This window comes from Trichoderma gamsii (genome assembly GCF_001481775.2).
Source record: "Trichoderma gamsii strain T6085 chromosome Unknown Scaffold_4.2, whole genome shotgun sequence".
NCBI lineage: Eukaryota > Fungi > Ascomycota > Sordariomycetes > Hypocreales > Hypocreaceae > Trichoderma > Trichoderma gamsii.
Genome location: NW_020171341.1, coordinates 99,394 through 117,830, shown reverse-complemented (window position 1 = coordinate 117,830; position 18,437 = coordinate 99,394). Strand labels below are relative to the sequence as shown.

At 52.6% G+C, this 18,437-nt stretch overlaps 6 protein-coding genes across 6 annotated transcripts; 3 read left to right on the top strand and 3 right to left on the bottom strand.

Moving 5' to 3' along the window:
- Window positions 1–1,217: 1,217 nt before the first annotated feature.
- TGAM01_v201511 (hypothetical protein) lies at window positions 1,218–1,724 on the bottom strand (the record flags this gene model as incomplete). Its single annotated transcript, XM_018806398.2, has 1 exon — window positions 1,218–1,724. The coding sequence occupies one exon, from the start codon at window positions 1,722–1,724 to the stop codon at window positions 1,218–1,220; it is 507 nt and encodes a 168-aa protein (XP_018660429.2).
- Window positions 1,725–3,790: 2,066 nt separating this feature from the next.
- Window positions 3,791–5,888, top strand: TGAM01_v201510 (hypothetical protein; the record flags this gene model as incomplete). Its single annotated transcript, XM_018806399.1, has 4 exons — window positions 3,791–3,878; window positions 4,117–4,333; window positions 4,472–5,715; window positions 5,782–5,888. 4 exons carry the CDS (start codon window positions 3,791–3,793, stop codon window positions 5,886–5,888), a joined length of 1,656 nt encoding a protein of 551 aa, XP_018660430.1.
- A 3,002-nt stretch (window positions 5,889–8,890) lies between these two features.
- On the top strand, window positions 8,891–10,614 carry TGAM01_v201509 (BTB/POZ domain-containing protein; the record flags this gene model as incomplete). The annotated part of the gene is made up of 3 exons (XM_018806401.1): window positions 8,891–9,113; window positions 9,200–9,409; window positions 9,491–10,614. 3 exons carry the CDS (start codon window positions 8,891–8,893, stop codon window positions 10,612–10,614), a joined length of 1,557 nt encoding a protein of 518 aa, XP_018660432.1.
- An 807-nt stretch (window positions 10,615–11,421) lies between these two features.
- TGAM01_v201508 (hypothetical protein) lies at window positions 11,422–13,886 on the bottom strand (the record flags this gene model as incomplete). Its single annotated transcript, XM_018806402.1, has 2 exons — window positions 11,422–13,395; window positions 13,518–13,886. 2 exons carry the CDS (start codon window positions 13,884–13,886, stop codon window positions 11,422–11,424), a joined length of 2,343 nt encoding a protein of 780 aa, XP_018660433.1.
- Window positions 13,887–14,505: 619 nt separating this feature from the next.
- TGAM01_v201507 (heme/steroid binding domain-containing protein) lies at window positions 14,506–15,343 on the top strand (the record flags this gene model as incomplete). The annotated part of the gene is made up of 2 exons (XM_018806403.1): window positions 14,506–14,763; window positions 14,840–15,343. The coding sequence occupies 2 exons, from the start codon at window positions 14,506–14,508 to the stop codon at window positions 15,341–15,343; spliced, it is 762 nt and encodes a 253-aa protein (XP_018660434.1).
- Window positions 15,344–15,854: 511 nt separating this feature from the next.
- TGAM01_v201506 (hypothetical protein) lies at window positions 15,855–16,811 on the bottom strand (the record flags this gene model as incomplete). The annotated part of the gene is made up of 3 exons (XM_024548780.1): window positions 15,855–16,275; window positions 16,333–16,714; window positions 16,763–16,811. The coding sequence occupies 3 exons, from the start codon at window positions 16,809–16,811 to the stop codon at window positions 15,855–15,857; spliced, it is 852 nt and encodes a 283-aa protein (XP_024406391.1).
- Between the last annotated feature and the right edge of the window lie 1,626 nt (window positions 16,812–18,437).

The following is an 18,437-nucleotide window of genomic DNA, read 5'->3' as shown; positions in this document are numbered from 1 at the left end:
ACTCCACCCAACCCTAATCAGATCAACGCCTCGAGGAACGCGAGGGAGCCATTGTCCTCGCCCCTGATACCCAGCATGCCCGGGAACCCACTACTAACCAGCGTGCCGTACCGAAAGAGGATGCCGGCTAGCCTCGCCACTTCCATTTGCTGACGTTCCGCGTGCAACGGCTGTGCAATGGAGCAAAAGGTATCCCAGAAGCGCCTCCTCGCCTGGTCGGCGTTTTCATGGTATGTCCAACCAGTCAGGTACATGTCTCCGAGAACGCTGTCCAGCGCATAGAGGGAAAAGCCGAAGGGTAGGAGGCTCGCCTCAGCCCAGTCGACAACCCCTGTCAAGGCGCCGCTATCCGGGTCGACGAGCATGTTCATTTCGCTGAGGTCGCCGTGGGTGAGGACGATAGGGTAGCTTCCAGAAAAGAGTCCGTCCATGTTCTCGCGCACCTGGGCAACAACTGGTATCAAGTGCCCAGGGAGAGATTCGGAAAGCGCATCGAGCCTAGCCTGACACGTGGCCGCGAGATCGCCGTGTTCCTGGGAAGTCAAATTATCTGGTCGACCTCGCGTCCAGGCCTGAGCAAAGAAGCTGTTGCCAGGTCAGCTCGTCAGCTCGTCCGCTCATCGTCATCACACCGGCGTCTGAGAAAAGGCAGGGAAGGGAAGAACGGAGCTGGCCAGCCGGCAATACTGCGTCTTGTCGCACCTACCTTGCCAGGCTGTCCACAAAGTTTATCATTGTGTTTTCGTCACTTGGCAGCGATTCGGCCATGTACGAGTAATTGACTCCAGGGAGCTTGTTCATCTTGTACACCTCGAGCCCACTCTCCTGCTGCCCTCCCAACGTACCAACGCGACTGAAGGATGGAACCAGTTCTCCGTGCGCTCTGGAAAGTAACGCTGTAACGGCCGTGAGCAGCAGGGGGCTGTCTTGCTCTCGGAACTGGATTATCACCGTGTCGTTGCGGGCCGACACGGTGTAGCTGAACCTGCCCTATGGCTGGACAACCGTTACGGGCCCCCCAAAGGTGCTCATGGCGAAATTATCGCAGTCCGCCCTGGTCGCGGACTTGGTCAGGAAGAAGAGGCTGATAATATCACCAGAAGAGGACATGGCGAACGTGATATTATGCTGTGATTGCTTCGAATAGGCAGACTCCCTATGGTGCGAACGGGTGAGTTTCCGATCTTATGAGGCAAGGATCTTATGAGGCGAGGATCTTATGGCGGCGAGAGAATGACGGTGAGGCGGTGCGACACGACCTGGCTAGGCAGCAGCGTGTGACAGACAAGGCGGAAGCATGACGTTTTGTATGAAGTCCAGGTCACTGCTGGTGGTCTGTTGTGCTGGGCTTCGGGTATGGAGCTGTTGGTGGGCAAAGCCGGTGATTGTAGAGACGCGTCTAACGACGCAACAGCCAGGTGGCCGTAGGTCTCGGAGAAGCGACCTCTCTTTGTATACCGGCCCTCTGAGTCGGCCGGTGGATGCTCGGTATGCAATAGAATATATAGGTATTTGCTACTCCTCAGTTTAGTCAATAAATTAAGCCAGTGTGTTTGTTCAACTTCTGAGTCGCAATTGACCCCTTTCTTGGGTTTTGGAAACACTACACATGAATCCTCGAAGTCTTTCCACTCCTCCTCCTCATCCGACTGGTCCTCCCGCTGCTGCTCATCGTTGTAAGCCGTCAGTTCCTCAGCCTCCGCACGATCCCGATCCCTCTCCATGCGGACGCTAAAATGCTTGACTTCGTGCACGCGTTGCGTCTGGTAGTTGCTCTCGAAGATGTTGGTGTTATGGCTCACCACGAAGTGCCGTAGGACCTATGACAGGGTGCTATCGTACTCCACCGAGACCCCAACCCGAAACGCATAAACACCTCCCAGCATGGAGAGGCCAGCTATGAGAAAAACGCGACTTGGGATGGGCTAGAAGGTGGTGTGGGGACACGGGGAATATTTCCCTGCCGACGATATCTTCACGCCAGGGGACGAGTGCTGTACTGAGTCCCATCTTGTTGGCGCCTCCGTGATGTGGGCGACTGGGCCTTTTATCATCGGTTGAGCCGGAGTGATACTTGGGGCGTTTCAACACCATCCAGCGGTTCTCCGGGTTCTCTCTCACGGGTTCTCTCTCATGGGTAAGAAGATCTCGGCGTCGGCTATGGCGATGGTGGACTTCCACAACGAATTGAGAGACCTGCTTGATTTGACGTCCCTCTCTTCCACCTCTCTCTTAGGAGGGCCGAGGACGAGGCGTGTGGCCTTCGAGTTGGCGACATATGTCTGAAGAAAAGTCTTGCAGTTTTGCAGTATTGCAGGCGACAGCATCGCTCCGGCACAGATCGATCCAGAGGTAATCTACGTCAACTTCCTCAAGGTATTTACATGTAGCTGAGAGGGTGTCAGCAAGAGATGACGAAAGATGAGGTTGTGCAAGGCACCAAACTTACTCGTGCCAGATTTCTAGAGCCCGCTCTCGCTGGATCTCTGTCGAATCCGCCATCTCGGGCTTTGCCGTCGGCGCGCGGCTCCGAAAAAAAGGGAGACACTGGGCTCGTTCGATGTGGGAGAGGCGTCAACTTCTGCTTTTCCTGCTCGACATGGCGCCGGGCACCGCGCGATACTAATGGGCAAGAGTTGGTGTGTGAGGAGTGGGAGTTTGGGAAGTGTGCGGGCGGGCAAGCCATTTACGCCTGCCCTCGCGGAAATCGACTCCCATGAGACAAGCCTTGGAGGCTGGTTCTGTGATTCGAGTGTCTTATGCTATTTGCGTTATGAGTTCTGACACAAGTTGTGAAAATGGGCACTCGCCGCCCGACTCTCGCACCGGGACTCGCTGCCTTTACCAGCTGTGTTGGATTTGAGCAACCACATCGTGACATCTAAGTAGTAGTAACTGTATTATGTAGAAGCGCACTGCTGGTAGGTATAGATATAAATTGGGTTGATGTCAGCGGGAAGTTGACCCACTAGGCCTACTACTTACCTACCTAGGTATTTATCTACTGTACCTAGTAGGTATTTACCAGTAGTAGTACTAGTAGTAGTAGGCAGTACTTATCATCCTCAGCATGCGCCTACCGCGGCAGTCGCGTCAGACATAACCGGTACTCTGCTCAACTCGTATAATCGGAGACTCACGGACTAATAGCCGGCCCAGGGGCTGTTTTGGCGTCGTCTTTGGCTTACCTCGGGGCGGAGTAGCGCCTGGAGGGATCTGCAATAGGCAGTCGGACAGCGGGTTGCCTCTCTCGTGCTGCTGTGCTTTTACGAGTGGGAGCGCCAACAGGTGTTGCTGGGCAATCTCGAATGAGGGCCGCCAGAGTAGATGAGGTGAAATTCTAAAAACGGGCATTGACCGGCTTTGCGTTTGCACGCGAGTATGGAGGAAAAAGTATGATGCCCATATTTCAGTGCATGGCATCAGTTTTCATTCGTTATAGGTGACGGCACCAGCAGTTATAGGGCTTGGTGGCTTGAACTCGGCTGCCAGTTTTTTCTTCTTCTCAATTGATTCTTTATAATCCCCATTCCCCATTCCCCAGTGCCAGTGCAGTGCCAGTGCCAGTTTAATTTTTTTTTCTGCCAGGGCTCTCTCGTCGCATTCGCACTTCACTAGAGCTAAAACTGCGACTCCCACCTCACTAACAGACCGGGACACAGGTCCTTGCTTTTTCCCTCTCTTTCATTTCCCTCCACTATCACTCCATGTCGGATCCTGAGCTCGTCTCTCGACGATACACTGAGCTCTTGTTTCCCGACAGCACCGCCGAGTGCCTGGGATTTCCACCATGAACGGCACGCGACGCGATGCCCCGCCGCATCATCACCAGAAGAATGGCGATGTCCCCGACGCGGGGCTGAGGAGCCTTGATCACTGTAGGTTTCTCCAACGCGGCAGCCCCCCTCTCCACCGATATGTTGTGGCCTCTAGAGATGGATAAAGCGGAATGGAAGTACGCATGAAAGAAAGAGATTTTTTTTCTCACAGTGGCGGTTACAATGTGATTTGGAAGCTGAGAGGAGAAAAATAAAGGACGAGGAGAGACATGAGGTGGAAAGCTGGCATCTAGAAGCTTGAAGACGAACCCCCGAGCTGACACATGACAACGTGTAGATAAGAGAGCGCTGCCAAAATGGAGATACAACCTGCGACAACAGGCACTTCCTCTTGTTCGGTGGGAGACGCCGTACCTTGCTGCGCTCCAGAGCAAGCTGCGCACGCCGGCGCTCGACAGCTACTTCGCCATCACCGCCAACCTCGGCACTCATACGTTTTTCATGATCTTCCTGCCGATGCTGTTCTGGGGTGGCTATGCGGCCTTTGCTAAGGGGTACGTTTTGCAGATATAGAAGCCATGTGTCCTTTGATCAGTGTACTATCGAGGCAGAGTTGCTACTCTTCGTTTTACGCTGCTGTTTTGTCCGATATTCGAGCTAGGAAAATCGAGATGCTAATATCGCATGCGCAGGCTGGTCCACATCTTGGCGCTGGGTGTCTTCTGGACAGGCTTCGTCAAGGATTTCTACTCGCTGCCTCGACCGCTGTCGCCGCCTCTCCACCGTATCACCATGTCTGGATCTGCTGCGCTCGAATATGGCTTCCCATCCACCCACAGCGCCAATGCGGTTTCGGTCGCCGTGTATGCCATTCTGCACTTGCGAAGCCCCGATAACCCCTTTTCTGAAACGACGAAGCTGGCTCTCGAGATGCTGTCGTACTTTTATGGTGTATCAATCATCTTTGGGCGCCTCTACTGTGGCATGCATGGATTCTTGGATGTCATCATAGGATCGGTAATGGGGGCTGGTATCACCTTGCTGGAATACTATTTTGGGCCGCCGTTGGATGCCGCTATGCAGTCCAGCTCCTGGGTGGCTCCCGCCTTGATCGGCCTCGTCATTGTCATTCTTATACGGATCCATCCCGAACCAGCAGACGATTGCCCCTGCTTTGACGATAGCGTGGCCTTTGCCGGTGTAGTCATTGGGCTGGAGGCTGGAACTTGGACCGCTGGAAGATCGTTTCTAGCTTACGCCGAGGCTAGCATGGGCGCTCTGCCGTACACATGGTTGGTTGTCGCGGCGAGGATGGTGGTTGGGATCGTCGTCATCTTTCTTTGGCGCGAAATCATGAAGCCCACACTGCTCAAAGTGCTGCCCCATGTATTCCGGCTTATTGAGTCGACCGGATATGACCTGCCTCGAAGGTTTTTCACACCGGCTAGCGAGTACAAATCTGTGCCTCCTGGATCACGGCTGGATACCCTCTTCCCTACAGCCTCTGACTTCCCTCGCATGGTGGAGAGTATTCGACACCCTACAACTCGAGGACGAGCCGTCTCCGTCGGACCACAGAGCGCAGCAGATGCGTACGAAACCTTGGCTTACCGAGAGCGGCAACGAAGAGACAGCATTGGAAGCAACTCTAGCCTAAAGGGCAAATCAAACCTTTTGGACCTTGACGAGGAGGACGAAGATAAGTCAGGCAAAGGTGCCCATACTTCTGGGGTTCAAAAGCCGGCTTACAAAGAGAATGAGCCGTCGAGAGGCCCAAACGACATCCCTGCCGTGCAAGTAGGGGCAGAGAATGGGAGTCTAGACGCCTATCTTACCATGGAAAATGCGCGCGAAGAAAAGGAGATGTTTTCGCAACTGGTGAGGCCGCGAGTGAGATACGACGTCGAGGTTGTCACAAAACTGGTGGTTTATTCAGGTAAGCTTATGATACTTGCTAGGTTGAACATTGAATGTCTATTAACATGATGATGAAACCACACAGGAATCTCATGGTTTACAGTCGCTGCAATTCCCGTGTTCTTCTATTTCCTTGGTCTCGGCGTTGTCCATACGGCGGTTCCGTGGGATAAGCTGCTGGTCGCGAATTGAATGGTCCATCGTCCACGGCGGGTTGCGATTTTTTTCTCTTTCTTCATATACTCTTCTCTTTTGATGAATGAATATAAGGATGTAAGGGGCGTTTCTTAAATTTTTTTTTTTTTCTTTTTTTAATTTCAATTTTTCACCACTACACATCTGGAAGGGAATGCTACTCTTCTTCTTTGTTCATGGGGCATATACCTCTATTTCTTTTCGTTTCTGGCACGGCGACGGGTTCGCGTTACTTTAAAAGACAAGCTGGCTCGCGATATAACGGAAAAGCATGTGTCTTAACAGTGCTGGTTTTGGTGGCTCCTGTCTTGGCCCGTATTATTATTACAGTTTCTAGTTTCTATTTCCTTTCTTTGTTACTATTAGCCTTCTTGTATATATTGAAAAGAGCTGGTGGGCATGATGGAGTGAAAAGTAATTATTACAAGTATATCATCCATAATATGGTACATGCAGTCATTTATCTGATAGACTATTTGCGTTCCATCTTAGATATCAAATGTGGCTAATTGCTTCAGTGGGGGCTTGGCTGCTCTGAATCGCTGTGGCACAGTTACAGGGGTTTTAATGGGCAGAACACGTCTAGGCGCGTGTCGGCGCTGTAGCTCGTCTGCCTTGCGCATGGTGGGAAAAATCAAGTCGGCAAATGCACGCTGTCACATAACCGGACTTTCATTTCGAAGTTGGATATTCGGTGCAATCACTTGAAAGAGACTTGAATTTCTTATTCAATTGCCATATCGAGCTTTCCCCTCCTCCAAAATGTCCGACTACGAGGACGAGATGGACGTCGATGGCCCTGCGCCATCTGCCGACATCACTTTTTCGGCTGAGGCGACCAAGGGCAAGAGGAGTGCTGCCAATCTACCAGTTGAAGCCGAGGACAGCTTACCATGGTGCGTACAGAATGCTCATTGAGAGAGATATTGGCCAGAACCATCACTGACGCTTCTACCTTGCAGGGTTGAAAAGTACCGACCAGTAACGCTCGACGATGTGTCCGGCCACCAAGACATCCTAGCCACCATCAACAAGTTTGTCGAACAGAACCGCCTTCCTCACCTGCTTCTCTACGGCCCGCCCGGTACGGGCAAAACATCGACCATCCTGGCCCTCGCGCGGCGGATCTACGGCGCCTCCAACATGCGGCAGATGGTGCTGGAACTGAACGCCTCAGACGACAGAGGCATCGACGTGGTACGCGAGCAGATCAAGACGTTTGCTAGCACCAAGCAGATCTTTTCCATGGGCGGCGGCGCGGCAAAGTCAAATTCCATTGCTGGCTTCAAGCTCATCATCCTAGACGAGGCGGATGCCATGACCAATACCGCACAGATGGCTCTACGAAGAATTATGGAGAAGTACACGGCCAACACGCGGTTCTGCATCATTGCCAACTACGCACACAAACTCAGCCCGGCGCTGCTGTCTCGCTGTACGAGATTCCGGTTCAGTCCGTTAAAGGAGGGGGATATCAGGGTGTTGGTGGAGAAGGTGGTGGAGGAGGAGAATGTCAAGATTCAGGGCGAGGCGGTGGATGCGCTGGTGAAGCTGAGCAAGGGCGACATGCGACGGGCACTCAATGTGCTTCAAGCGTGCCATGCATCAAGTGAGTCTTGCTGTCATTCATGATACGAGGTGGGGATAGAAGAGCTGACTGGAATCATGTCATAGGCACGCCATTGAGGTTAAAGAACGAGCCCAAGCCGCCGGAGAGCGAGATCAAGCGCGAGACGATTACGACAGAGACGATATACAACTGCATTGCGGCGCCGCAGCCCGACGCCATCAAGGACATTGTCGAGACGCTGCTGAGCACGCCGGACGTGACGAGCTGCCTCAACACCATCAACGCGCTGAAGACGACGCAGGGCCTGGCGCTGGCCGACATCATCACGGCGCTGATGGAGCAGCTGACGAAGCTGGAGGTGAATGCAGAGGTCATGATCACCTGGCTGGAAGGGCTGGCGGAGATTGAGCACCGCGTTGCCGGAGGGGCCAGCGAGATGGTGCAGACGGGAGCTGTGGTGGGCGTTGTGCGAGGAGGGGTGGAGTTGATGAGCAAGTGAATACCAGTGATTGCATGACCAGGTGCTCAGTCATGCTGCTGTAATGGCATGTTTTGTTAATGAAAGATGAAGACAAAAGGAACAAGAATTCATAAGTGGCACGATAACTACTCAATACTCTGAAGTTGTTGGTTGATTGATAATGCTCACCGTGTAAGTTGCATCAACCAAGTCTAACATGTAGCTTAGCTGCGTGTGGCGCCTCGGCTTCCGCCTAAGAGGTCCCTGGGAATTCTTGCGGTCCCTGACGTCAGAAATCGCGCGCGCGTATTGGCAATCAAACAATCAATCGCTACGGAGTCTTTTTTTCTTCCCCTTCAGCACCAGACCCTTAGCCTTTCCATGCTACCTACCGTAGGTACCTTAGCGACGGTACCCAGGCTCCGGAACGACAAACGACTTGCGAGAAGCCATTCCCCGTATACACTCCAATCAGCTCACTCTCTTTTCTCTCTCTTTGTCGGCTTTTTAGCCTCATCGGTCAATTCCCAGCACAGCTATGGGGCGCTGCCACCCAAACGGACCTGGTGAGGCTTATCGAATCGGCACCTGAAAGTCCGGGGGGGTTGGGTGATAGTATAGCGCCGTCGTATTTTCCATGAATTCCAAGCCACAAGAAGGAACTTGGTCTTACCAACCTGGCACCGGTGGACAAACAAAACATCCTTACACGCATCGCCAATCGTTCTTCTACTTTCCACAGATCCGAGATCCAGGCACACACCCAAGAAAGCTCGGGGGCTCCCCACATCCTTCCCTTGAACCGCACCGCAATTGCCACCCGCAATTGCCGCCTGTAAGCTTGCCAAACGCGAAACAAGGGCCCAGGTTCGAGGAGAGAAGTGAGAGAGAGAGAGAGGAGGAGGAGGAAATAAGCAGAAAAAGGCGGTTGCTCGTATAAAAGCCCCCGAGGCTGGTGGAGCGGCCAGCATGTCGGTCTCTGCCTCGTCCATCTCCGCTGCTTCGCCAGTAGAGACCGCAGCGATGCTTTCAGCGAGCCCGAGCGAGGCGCCCAACTCTGCGCCGCCCGCGCTGCCCTTGCACGGCGTCGACGTTCACAAGATTCCGCAGATTCTGCCGCGGGAGCGTGTGTTTCCGATCCAGATTGGCGGAGAGCTGTTTAAGCTGTCTGGCGCATCTCTCTCATCCGATGGTTCGTTGTTTGCGCTCCTCGAACAAGAGCCTTTGAGCCTTGGGCTGTTGCTGTGTTTGTTGGCTAACTCTCTTTTACAACTACAGCTCCATCATACTTTTCGCAATACTTTCTTTGCCAGATCCAGGCGGCCGAGCAAAAGGGCGAAGACCCGAGTACCTCGATCCGGACGCTCTACATCGATCGCGACCCGCAGACCTTTCGAGATATTGCGCTGCATCTACAAGGATACTATGTGATACCGCGAGACGGGACGCACTTTGTGCGCTTGTTTGCAGATGCTCAGTTCTATAACCGTATGCTTTATTGTTTTCTTCGGCGGAGTGTTTACCAACGCGTTTTGTTTATACGGCAAGCTTTGCTGACTTGACCTGCAGTCCCCAAGCTCATCTCTCAACTCAACGAGGAGAGCATCTTCATGTCCATCGGCCATCGCGAATTCCAGATTCCCCGTGACGTCCTCAACGACCCTGCCAACTCGCCCAACTACTTCTCGCTCGGCTTCGCCCTCTTCTTCTCCCAGCCAAACGACCTCTTCCCCGGCCTCGACCGCGAGGGCCTGATACGCCCGCCGTCTATTCTCCCGCCGTCGGTGCCTAATCGCAACGCCGACACCTTTGCCGAGCTGCTTCGGCTGCTGCGCGGATATCCCGTCAATATCCGCGACGAAAACCATCGCCAAGAACTCCTCCGCGACGCTCGATATTTCCACTTCAAGGGTATAGAGCAGCAGCTCATCCCCCATTCCATCAGCTTCAACCCCTTGCGCCTCATCGACGAGATTATCCTGCGGTTGGAGAATGTACAAAAGAGTGGCGTCAGTGTTCCGCCGGCCGAGGAAATCAGCGACGGCCAAACCATCTCTTCGGGGCGGCATGTCAATTACGCTCGCCCATACGTAGACAGCAAGCCAGCCGAGCTGATATTGGAGATTGGAGAGACGACAACGATGCTCAAGTTCTCCGCCAATGGCGTCAAGGCAGAATTCTTCGGCCGCACGAAAACCAGGGTAGCCAAACTCCTCGAAGTAGTCGCGACAAAGCTCAGTCTGCCCCTGACCACACAACCATTGGGCGTCCTCATGGCCTCCGGGGGCGCCGGCTCACAACCACCCACGCCGGGACACACCCCTCTCAGTGAGGACCTCGTCCGAGTCATCTTCGAGGCCGAATCCTCAGTCACCCTCGACGGCGAAGAGTACGGCGAAGACCTGAGCAACTACTCTCCGCCCGAAGACGCCCCTGCCATCCCGTCCGACACTGAGCCCGCCCGGAATCCTAGGAAGCGCCGGCGGACCGAGGATGACAGCATCGAGGACGTCGGCGGTGCTCTTCCCAGCGAGGGCCAGGAATGGGCTGTCAAGACGGGCCAGTTTAGGCTGCGGATACAGGAAAGCAGGAGTGGCAAGAGTGCGCTTGAGTGCGTGTTTGTGGCTGTCAAGATTGATGCTGTGAGCTCGGAGAGGGGGAGGAACAAGATGAGAAAGTTTCTAGGTGATTAAACACAAACTCTACCTTTTCTTATCGATTTTTAGAACATCAAAATTAAGGGAGAGGGATAATCTTTTCGTTGTATATATAGTGCGTTAATGAATATGAGCCATGGATAGGATAAGGAGTTTTTCCTGAACGGTAACATCGAATCTCTTGGGGCTTCTTTGACAAACATATGTTGAGCTTGACTCGTTCGCATTTACTCGACATGAAACAGATTGTCATGAGATAATAATAATATGCGCCTAATTGTGCATTTAGTAATCGACTTTAAAGCATCATAACACCATACACGCAAAGAGAAAGCCAGTCATGAAATCTACAAAAATACGCAGAATAGGGACTAGAAGCCTTCATCCTCTTGTTTGTCATGTCACGAACAACCTATCAGAGACATGTACAAAAGAAATGCAAGACCTGAACAAGCCAATACAAAAACAAAAAACGACATCCAAAAAACACCTTCTTCGCCAGCGCTCAAATTTGGTCCCATCCATCCATCCCTTTTTCCTGTTGTTGTGAACGATATGATGCAATAATGAGGGAGATGTACAAGGGAAAAAGAGAAAAAAAGAGGAAATAAGAACGACAAGAGAGAAGGAGAGAGTGCCTCAATCAAGGGCAGGAAATGAAATGACAAAAAAACAGAAACTGGTGAGTGAGTGGTGGTAACAACTCTTCCCCCTGATATCGTAAAAACTCCATTCAAAGCCAACCCATACCCGGCCCTATGGACCATCCTTTATGTACCTTCCAATATGTAAACCCAAAGAGGAAAAAAATGTAAAATGAAAAGAAGAAGAAGAGGCAAAGCTTCATGAGTTTCTGGACCTAGATCTGCTCCCAGCTCTGCCCATTCTGCTCAGGTCTCTTCGGCTCATGGCAGACGTTGGACGGCTCATGGCAGACGCTGGCCGACTCATGGCAGAAGTTGGACGGCTCTGCGATGGAGCCGGGCCTCTGGTCACACTCCTAGCACGTCCTCTCCTCTCCTGAATCTTGGCCAGAGCTTCTTCGCGAGTCATGGTGGGATCCATTGCCGGATCAGTCGTGTCGAAGCTCGCGCTGCTGCTGCTGGATGCCGTTCGCAATCTCTGGCTGAAATTTAAGCTAGAGGATCGTTCGTCTTGAAGCGGGACTGTAGTCGTCACGGTATAGACGGCTTTTGAAGAAGACCGAGACGAGCCAGCAGATGGACGTTTCTGAGGCAAAGAGAATGGTTCTGGTTCTGGCACCACCTCTGGCTTCACATCCATCTCGTCTTCTGCTACCGCTGCCAAGTATCGCTTTAACCCCTCTTGTGCGGAGTTGTTGTCAGAAACCGTCGGGATGCTATGCAAATTGGGCAGAGAGTCAGCTTGAGCATTAATTCGCGGAGTGTCGATGAGCGACATGAGGGATGCTCTGCTTGGGGCAAAATCATAGGCTGAAGGCTCGACAGGTGGTGTTCTCGCAAACGTACGTTGATGTGCCTCTTGTTTTCCTTTGGAGGGAGACAACTCCGGCTCAGTCTCTTCGTGAGCCTCAATCACAATCTCCGCCTTGCGCTGAGCTTCTAGCTCAATGGCCTCTTGCTCGGATACCGTGCGGAAGACGCCCTCCTGGGGCAAAAAGACGGTACTCCGCCTGGCGCCCTTCCTGACCTTTGCCGGCTTCAAGTCCTGCTGCTGGGCGGGTGAGGGAACATGTTCAGGAGGTGCGCTTCTCTCTTCCTGGATGGTGGCCTCCAAAGAGAGCCTCGACTTTTGAGGAGAAGCACGAGGGAGCTGCATGGCCAACATGCTAGTTCGGCGTTTAGACTTGGAGGCAGGGCAGCAGTGCATCTGGCATTCGGCCTGCATGAACTCAATCATTTCTTGAGCTCGGTCAGCTCTCTGCCTTTCCCACTGCACCTGCTCACTAAGCTCCTCGAGTTCTAGCTCAAGAGAAGCCGACGAGACGACTTCCATGGTGGAGAGAGAGACGCGGGGGTCTTTGCACCTGATTGTCGATGCGATTCTTCTCTTTCTAGGGGGAGACGCAAACTCGTCATCCGCTTCCTCGGCAGGGAGAGGAATGCGTCCCTCTGCAGCGAGACGCGCAACTTCCTCGTTCTTGGCGGCAGTCTTGTAGGCATCTCGCTCCTGTTCCACCAGCTTCATCCGCTCAAGTGCTTGCTCGAGCTGATCTTGTAAGCTGCTAGCTTGGTATTTCGCTTCGAAAATTTCATGCTCTTGAGCGCGAGTCTTCTCCTTCTCCTTAAGTAGTGACTCTTGGGCAGTCTTTGTGGCACCGCGGGCAGTTTTGAGGTCTTCGTGAAGCTTAGTAATGGCAGATCGGGCCTTGAAGAGCTCCTGGTCTCGGGTCTGGCTCCTATCTTTTTCATACTGCAGCGATTCTTCGATCGAGTTGTTCTCGGCGCTGTGGGCCTTGATTTCCTCTTCCAGTTTGGCAATGGTAGCCTGAGCCTTCAGAGTTTCTTGCTCTTGAGCCTGGAACCTGTCCTTTTCATATCGTAGCGATTCTTCGATGGAGTTGGTCTCGGCGCTGTGGGCCTTCATCTCCTCCTGGAGCTGGGCAATGGTAGCCTGAGCTTTCTTAGTCTCTTGTTCCTGAGCCTGGCAGCGGTCCTTTTCATGTTGTAGTGATTCTTCGACTAATTTGGTTGCGGCGCGGGTGTTTTTGAGATCCTCCTGGAGTTTGACAATGGTCGACTGGGCCTTGAAGTTTTCTTTTCTCGCACGTCTGATTTCTTTTTCCCAAAGAGCCTCGGTGTGCGCATGTGTCTCCTTGGCGCGTCCATAGTTTTCCTGGTTGACACGGCGCGATTAGCAAGCCATCATAACAGAGAAGCATACACATAATAGGTATGCTGCACGGTGACGTAGTGTAGCGATGATGTCGATAATGCTGGTCTTGGGCATTTGCTTACCATGATGGTTTCCAATCGCTCGCCAACTCTCCTCTCCCGCTCCTTGCCATCCTCGATTTCCTGCCGCAAGACTCGCGCCTCCTCCTTCAGGCGCTTCATCTCGGCCTCGGCCTCCTCGCGCCCCAACATGGCTCGCTTCAGCGCCGCATCGGCGCTCTTGCGCTCCAGCTGCCGTGACTGCATGCTCATGCTGAGGCTGTTAAACTGGCTGATCTTGTCGTGCACCGTGCTGTCGCGGCCTCCGTCTCCGGCTGGCGGGCGGACGCTGGCAAAGATGTCGCGGCGCTGGTTCACGCGGTCGGGCGATGCCATCTGGAGGGGTCCACCAGCGGACGCGGGGGAGTTGGGTTGAGACGAAAGCTCTTCCATTTGCCAGTTGATGCCGTATTGGCAGGCGGTGGATGCGTGTGTGGCGGCGGCGTCGAATTATATAGCGCTGCGTCCTGGTCCCTCCACGGGATCCGGTTGTGTCACAGGCAAGTTTTGTGCTCTTGCAGGCTGTGGTGATGTGTCGAGCCGAAAAATGCTGGGGGGCCTTACTCCGTGCAGGACAGGGTCATGCAGTTGTGGGCTTGGTAATAATAAGGTGCCGACGCTGTTTACCAATTTCCAACCACAAAGATGGTGCCAAGTGGGCGCCGTTGCCGTAGCGACGCCCCGTCTAACAGTGCCCAATCCTGATTAGGAAATTTGTCCACTCTTTGCTCGATGCCGACGCCGGGAGTGGCTGTAGCCGCTGTTTAGCCATGGGCTCTTGCATTGTTTTCTTGCTTCTGCGAGCAAAACTGCAAGAGTTTATGGAAAACCCCAGGGGTGTCTAGAATAGACCAATCAAGTCACTTAAAAGCGTCAGCAGCGGGAGCTTGCTTGTCCCGATCCCGCCAACAGTGAGATTCGGCCACGATTTGACATTGTTGTACTCAAAGCATCATCTGCTGCTATACTACTAGTACAATCTCGAGGCCAGCAACAAAACACTTCGTCAATCATGGCGGACTCTGAACTGCGTCAGCGGAAGCCGCAGGATGCTGAAGAGCCTGTCCAAGCACCCAAGGCCAAGAAGAGCACAAAAAAGATCCGCGAGACAGATGCCGAGTCTCCATGGGTGGACGTCTTGCGCGTAATCAGCTTCCTATTCGTGGCATCCTGTGCACTCAGCTACTGGATCAGCAATGGCGAGAGCTTCTTCTGGGGCATGAAGAACAAGCCCAACTACCTGCGGGTGGACTGGTGGAAAACTCAAATGGTACCTACCTACCCATATAATGTCTTACTTTGAAAGAGACGTATAAGCCACCGCTAACCCAACCACCTTTATATAGCAAGGTCCTCTTTACCTGACCCCCGAGCAACTTGCCAGCTACGACGGCAAAGACGCCTCCAAACCCGTCTACGTGGCCCTCAACGGTACAATCTACGACGTCTCCAACGGCCGCAAAATGTACGGCCCCGGAGGCCCATATAGCTACTTTGCGGGCTGTGACGCCGCCCGCGGCTTCGTCACGGGTTGCTTCGCCGAGGATCGTACTCCGGACATGCGAGGCGTGGAGGATATGTTCCTGCCGCTGGACGACCCCGAGGTGGATGCCCAATGGACCACGGCCGAGATGGAGGCGATAAAGCAGAAAGAGATGGCGGATGCGCTGAAGAAAGTCGACGATGCGCTGGGCAACTGGGTCAAGTTCTTTGCAAACAGCAAAAAGTATCACAAGGTGGGGTATGTGAAGAAGGATAAGAATTGGCTGGAGAAGGAGCCTAAGAAGAAATTGTGTGAGGCAGCTCAGCAGGGCAGATCAAAGAGAAAGGACCGCAACAGCGAATATTAGACTCGATAATGAGGAAGGCAAGCGAGACAGCGGCACAGAAAGCATTTTTATTGGAAACCAATTTAATCAATTGAATGTTTACGTTCTGAAATTCTCTACGTTATTATGTCTTATAAAGTGTGTCATACAAAACTTGCAATGTTTAGCTATCGCTGCAGCTTCAACGCATCGATTGAAGCAATTGATCACGAGTCACAAAACAGGCCAAAGAAGAAAAGTTGTAGAAACAACTCCAAATTTTTAAAAAGGTATCCAGATACATTTACACACATGGTCCCTAGCATGCGTTTTAACCCAGGACTCTTGTTGTCCTTCCCCTTTCATAAAAACCTAAGGGAACAGATTACCTCCATCCCATTCCAGAAAAAAAAAAAGTTAAAATATAAAAAAACCCCTTGCTTGCAAGGAAGATGCATATACGAATTAAAGCCCCCCAAAAATGGTATTACAGATCGTCGTCGCTTTTTTTAATAGAACATTCCCCACGTCATGTCGTCACTCCATTCCCCATTTATAGCAGGGCAAAAGCAGCGCCCAGAACCAGCAGTAAGCTGGTAGAAACGCTGACAGATGAGGCGGCGTTCTTGGGGATACCAGTGTCGGTAGCACCGCCAGGAAGAACGCCTGTACCAGCGGGTGAAGAGGCGCCGCTGGTGACTGAGGGAGGAGGTGTGAGAGCGTCGGTAGGGGCAGCTCCAGCAGGAGCGCCGTCAGTGGGAGTAGAGCCAGAGCCAGAGCCTGCGTCAGATCCAGCAGGAGAGCTGGGGCTAGGGCTGGAACCGGAGCTTGGGCTTGGGCTTGAGCCAGAGCCAGAACCAGAACCAGAACCATAGCTGGGAGCAGAGCCGGGAGCAGAGCCAGAAGAGCCGCCCTGAGCAGTGGAAGCAGCAGTCCTGTAGTTGGCAAGAGAACGAGTGGAGTTGGCAGAAGTGCTACAACCTCATTGTTAGTATTTTGGTTTGACTGCGATTATATCAAAGGATACTTACTTCTCGTTGATCACCATGGACATGCCGGCTGAGCAGTGCTTGCCCTGGCTGCAGAAGATCCAGATAGGCTTGGTGTCGTTGATCTGGATGGTGAAGACGGGGATCTCCTTCTTGGCGGCGCCAGCAGCAACGGGCATGAAGCTGGACCAGATGCCGGCAACAGAGTTGTTAACCTGGGAAATCGGCGTGCAAGGGTGGTCAAAGTCGGACTGTGTGACGGTGTGGTTGCCAGCCCAGAACTGGAACTGGACCATGGAACCGGGAGCAGCCTTGATATTGTCCGGGAAGTACTTGGTGGCAGGCTGGCCGACCATACCGGCCATAGGGTTCTGACCAACGGAGACGACCTGGACGTCAACGGCTAGAAGGAGGGACATGTTAGCTTGATGATCTGAAGTATCATTGCTGCTTGCTCTCTAAGTCGGCTTACCCTGAGTGACAGCAGCCAAAGCCGCAACGAGGAGAGACTTGAATTGCATCTTGAATAAAGGTTTTTATAATTTTGGGTTTTTTTTTGTTCTGAAAAATAGGCCGGCCTTAAAGAGAGAAAGTACCAGACTTCCCAAATAAAACCAAGAGAGAGAAAAGGGAAAGGAAAGGAAAAAAACAAGATTAGTGTTTTTTGAATAGGTTAAAGAAGGGAAAATTGAATAGCGATAGAACCAGCAAAGGACTAGCCTCTGAATTGTGTAAATGTAAACTGGATAGAAAAGAAGAGAAGAGAAAGTAAGGAGACAAAAGGAACCCCACGGACAAACAGAAGAACGATGGTTGAAGAAGAGGAAGAAACAAAAGAAACGGAAACATGAAGGCTTTTAATCTCCAGGCTCGTCTCTCTCGCCGTCCGCATTAGCGTCCGGGCACCTTGTCGACGGGGAACGTGGTCGTGGGCTAGGAGGCGCCCATCACAACTCCTCAAACCACGGGGCATGGCTTCAGTTGGGCGCCGCCCATAGCGTGTATGAGAGTCGTTTGGCCATAGACGCTGGCCTCGACGGGCTTGGGTCCAGACGCATGGGCGCAGCTCAATCGGGAACGCGAAACGCCGTGCCCCAGAAACAGTCCCTACAAGTACCAAGGCATGCCGTCCACTTCGATCCATCCCAGCTGTAAGCATCTTGCTAACCTCAACTTGGCCCGCAGATGGACCCTGCCGCCAGCCAGGTAGCTCGCCAGCTTCGGATAGCAGCTCTCCTCGCCATGGGGTCAATAGCCCTGGAGGGCCTAATGAGATCAATCTCTCAGGCTGCCTAGCTGTCATGCGCCGGGCAAAGCTGCACCCGGAATTGCGTTCGTTGCAGGCAGGCCGCGCCACACCTAATCTGGAGGGGCCAGGGCCGGGGTCTGGAGGTGAAGCTGCTTCATGTCGAGCGTCTCCGACACAAGCGAGACGTGGGCGGTTTCAGTTCAGCCAAAGGAGCCGCATGGCCTCGCTGCCAAATTCCATGTTGATAGGCCTGATGTTTCTAACAGCTTTGAAACAATCTTCCATCTTTTATCGAAATTGGATCCGTAACTGGATTTTTCTTTTTCTTTTTTTAACCCATTGGCGTTGGCGTCAAAGTGCTATTGTCAATTGGCCAGTGGTAGTGTTGTAGACGCCACAAAACCCCTGCTGTATAAAATCCGCAGAAATCCAAGCTATCCGCACCCTGGTGAAACGTCTAGTTAACCGACCGCCATCCACTCGGACAAGCCACTATCCGCGCTCTGCCAAAACAGCCAGGGCAGATGACAACAACTCACCGCGCTTGAAATTAAAACATTTCTCGAGATCCATTATGATAAGAGACAAGGATGAAAATTTCTGTGCGTCGGCTGAATTGCAGCGGTTCTTGGTCGAGCTAGGTGTTCGATTGTTCGACTACCAATAAGCAGCCGTAAGTTCGAGGTCTCGTGAAGTGACATTGTATATAAAATCACTTGAAAATTAGAGCTCCATGGTCTTCCTTTTCTCTCTCATATAAGACATGATATATCACGTTTAACCTCCAATTATAGCTTAGAGGACAACGTTTTCCATTAAAAGTCCATCCAGAACATGTCCACACCATAAAGATACGAGTCGGAGATTACGTATTTGACGTATGCATCTTTTTAGACAG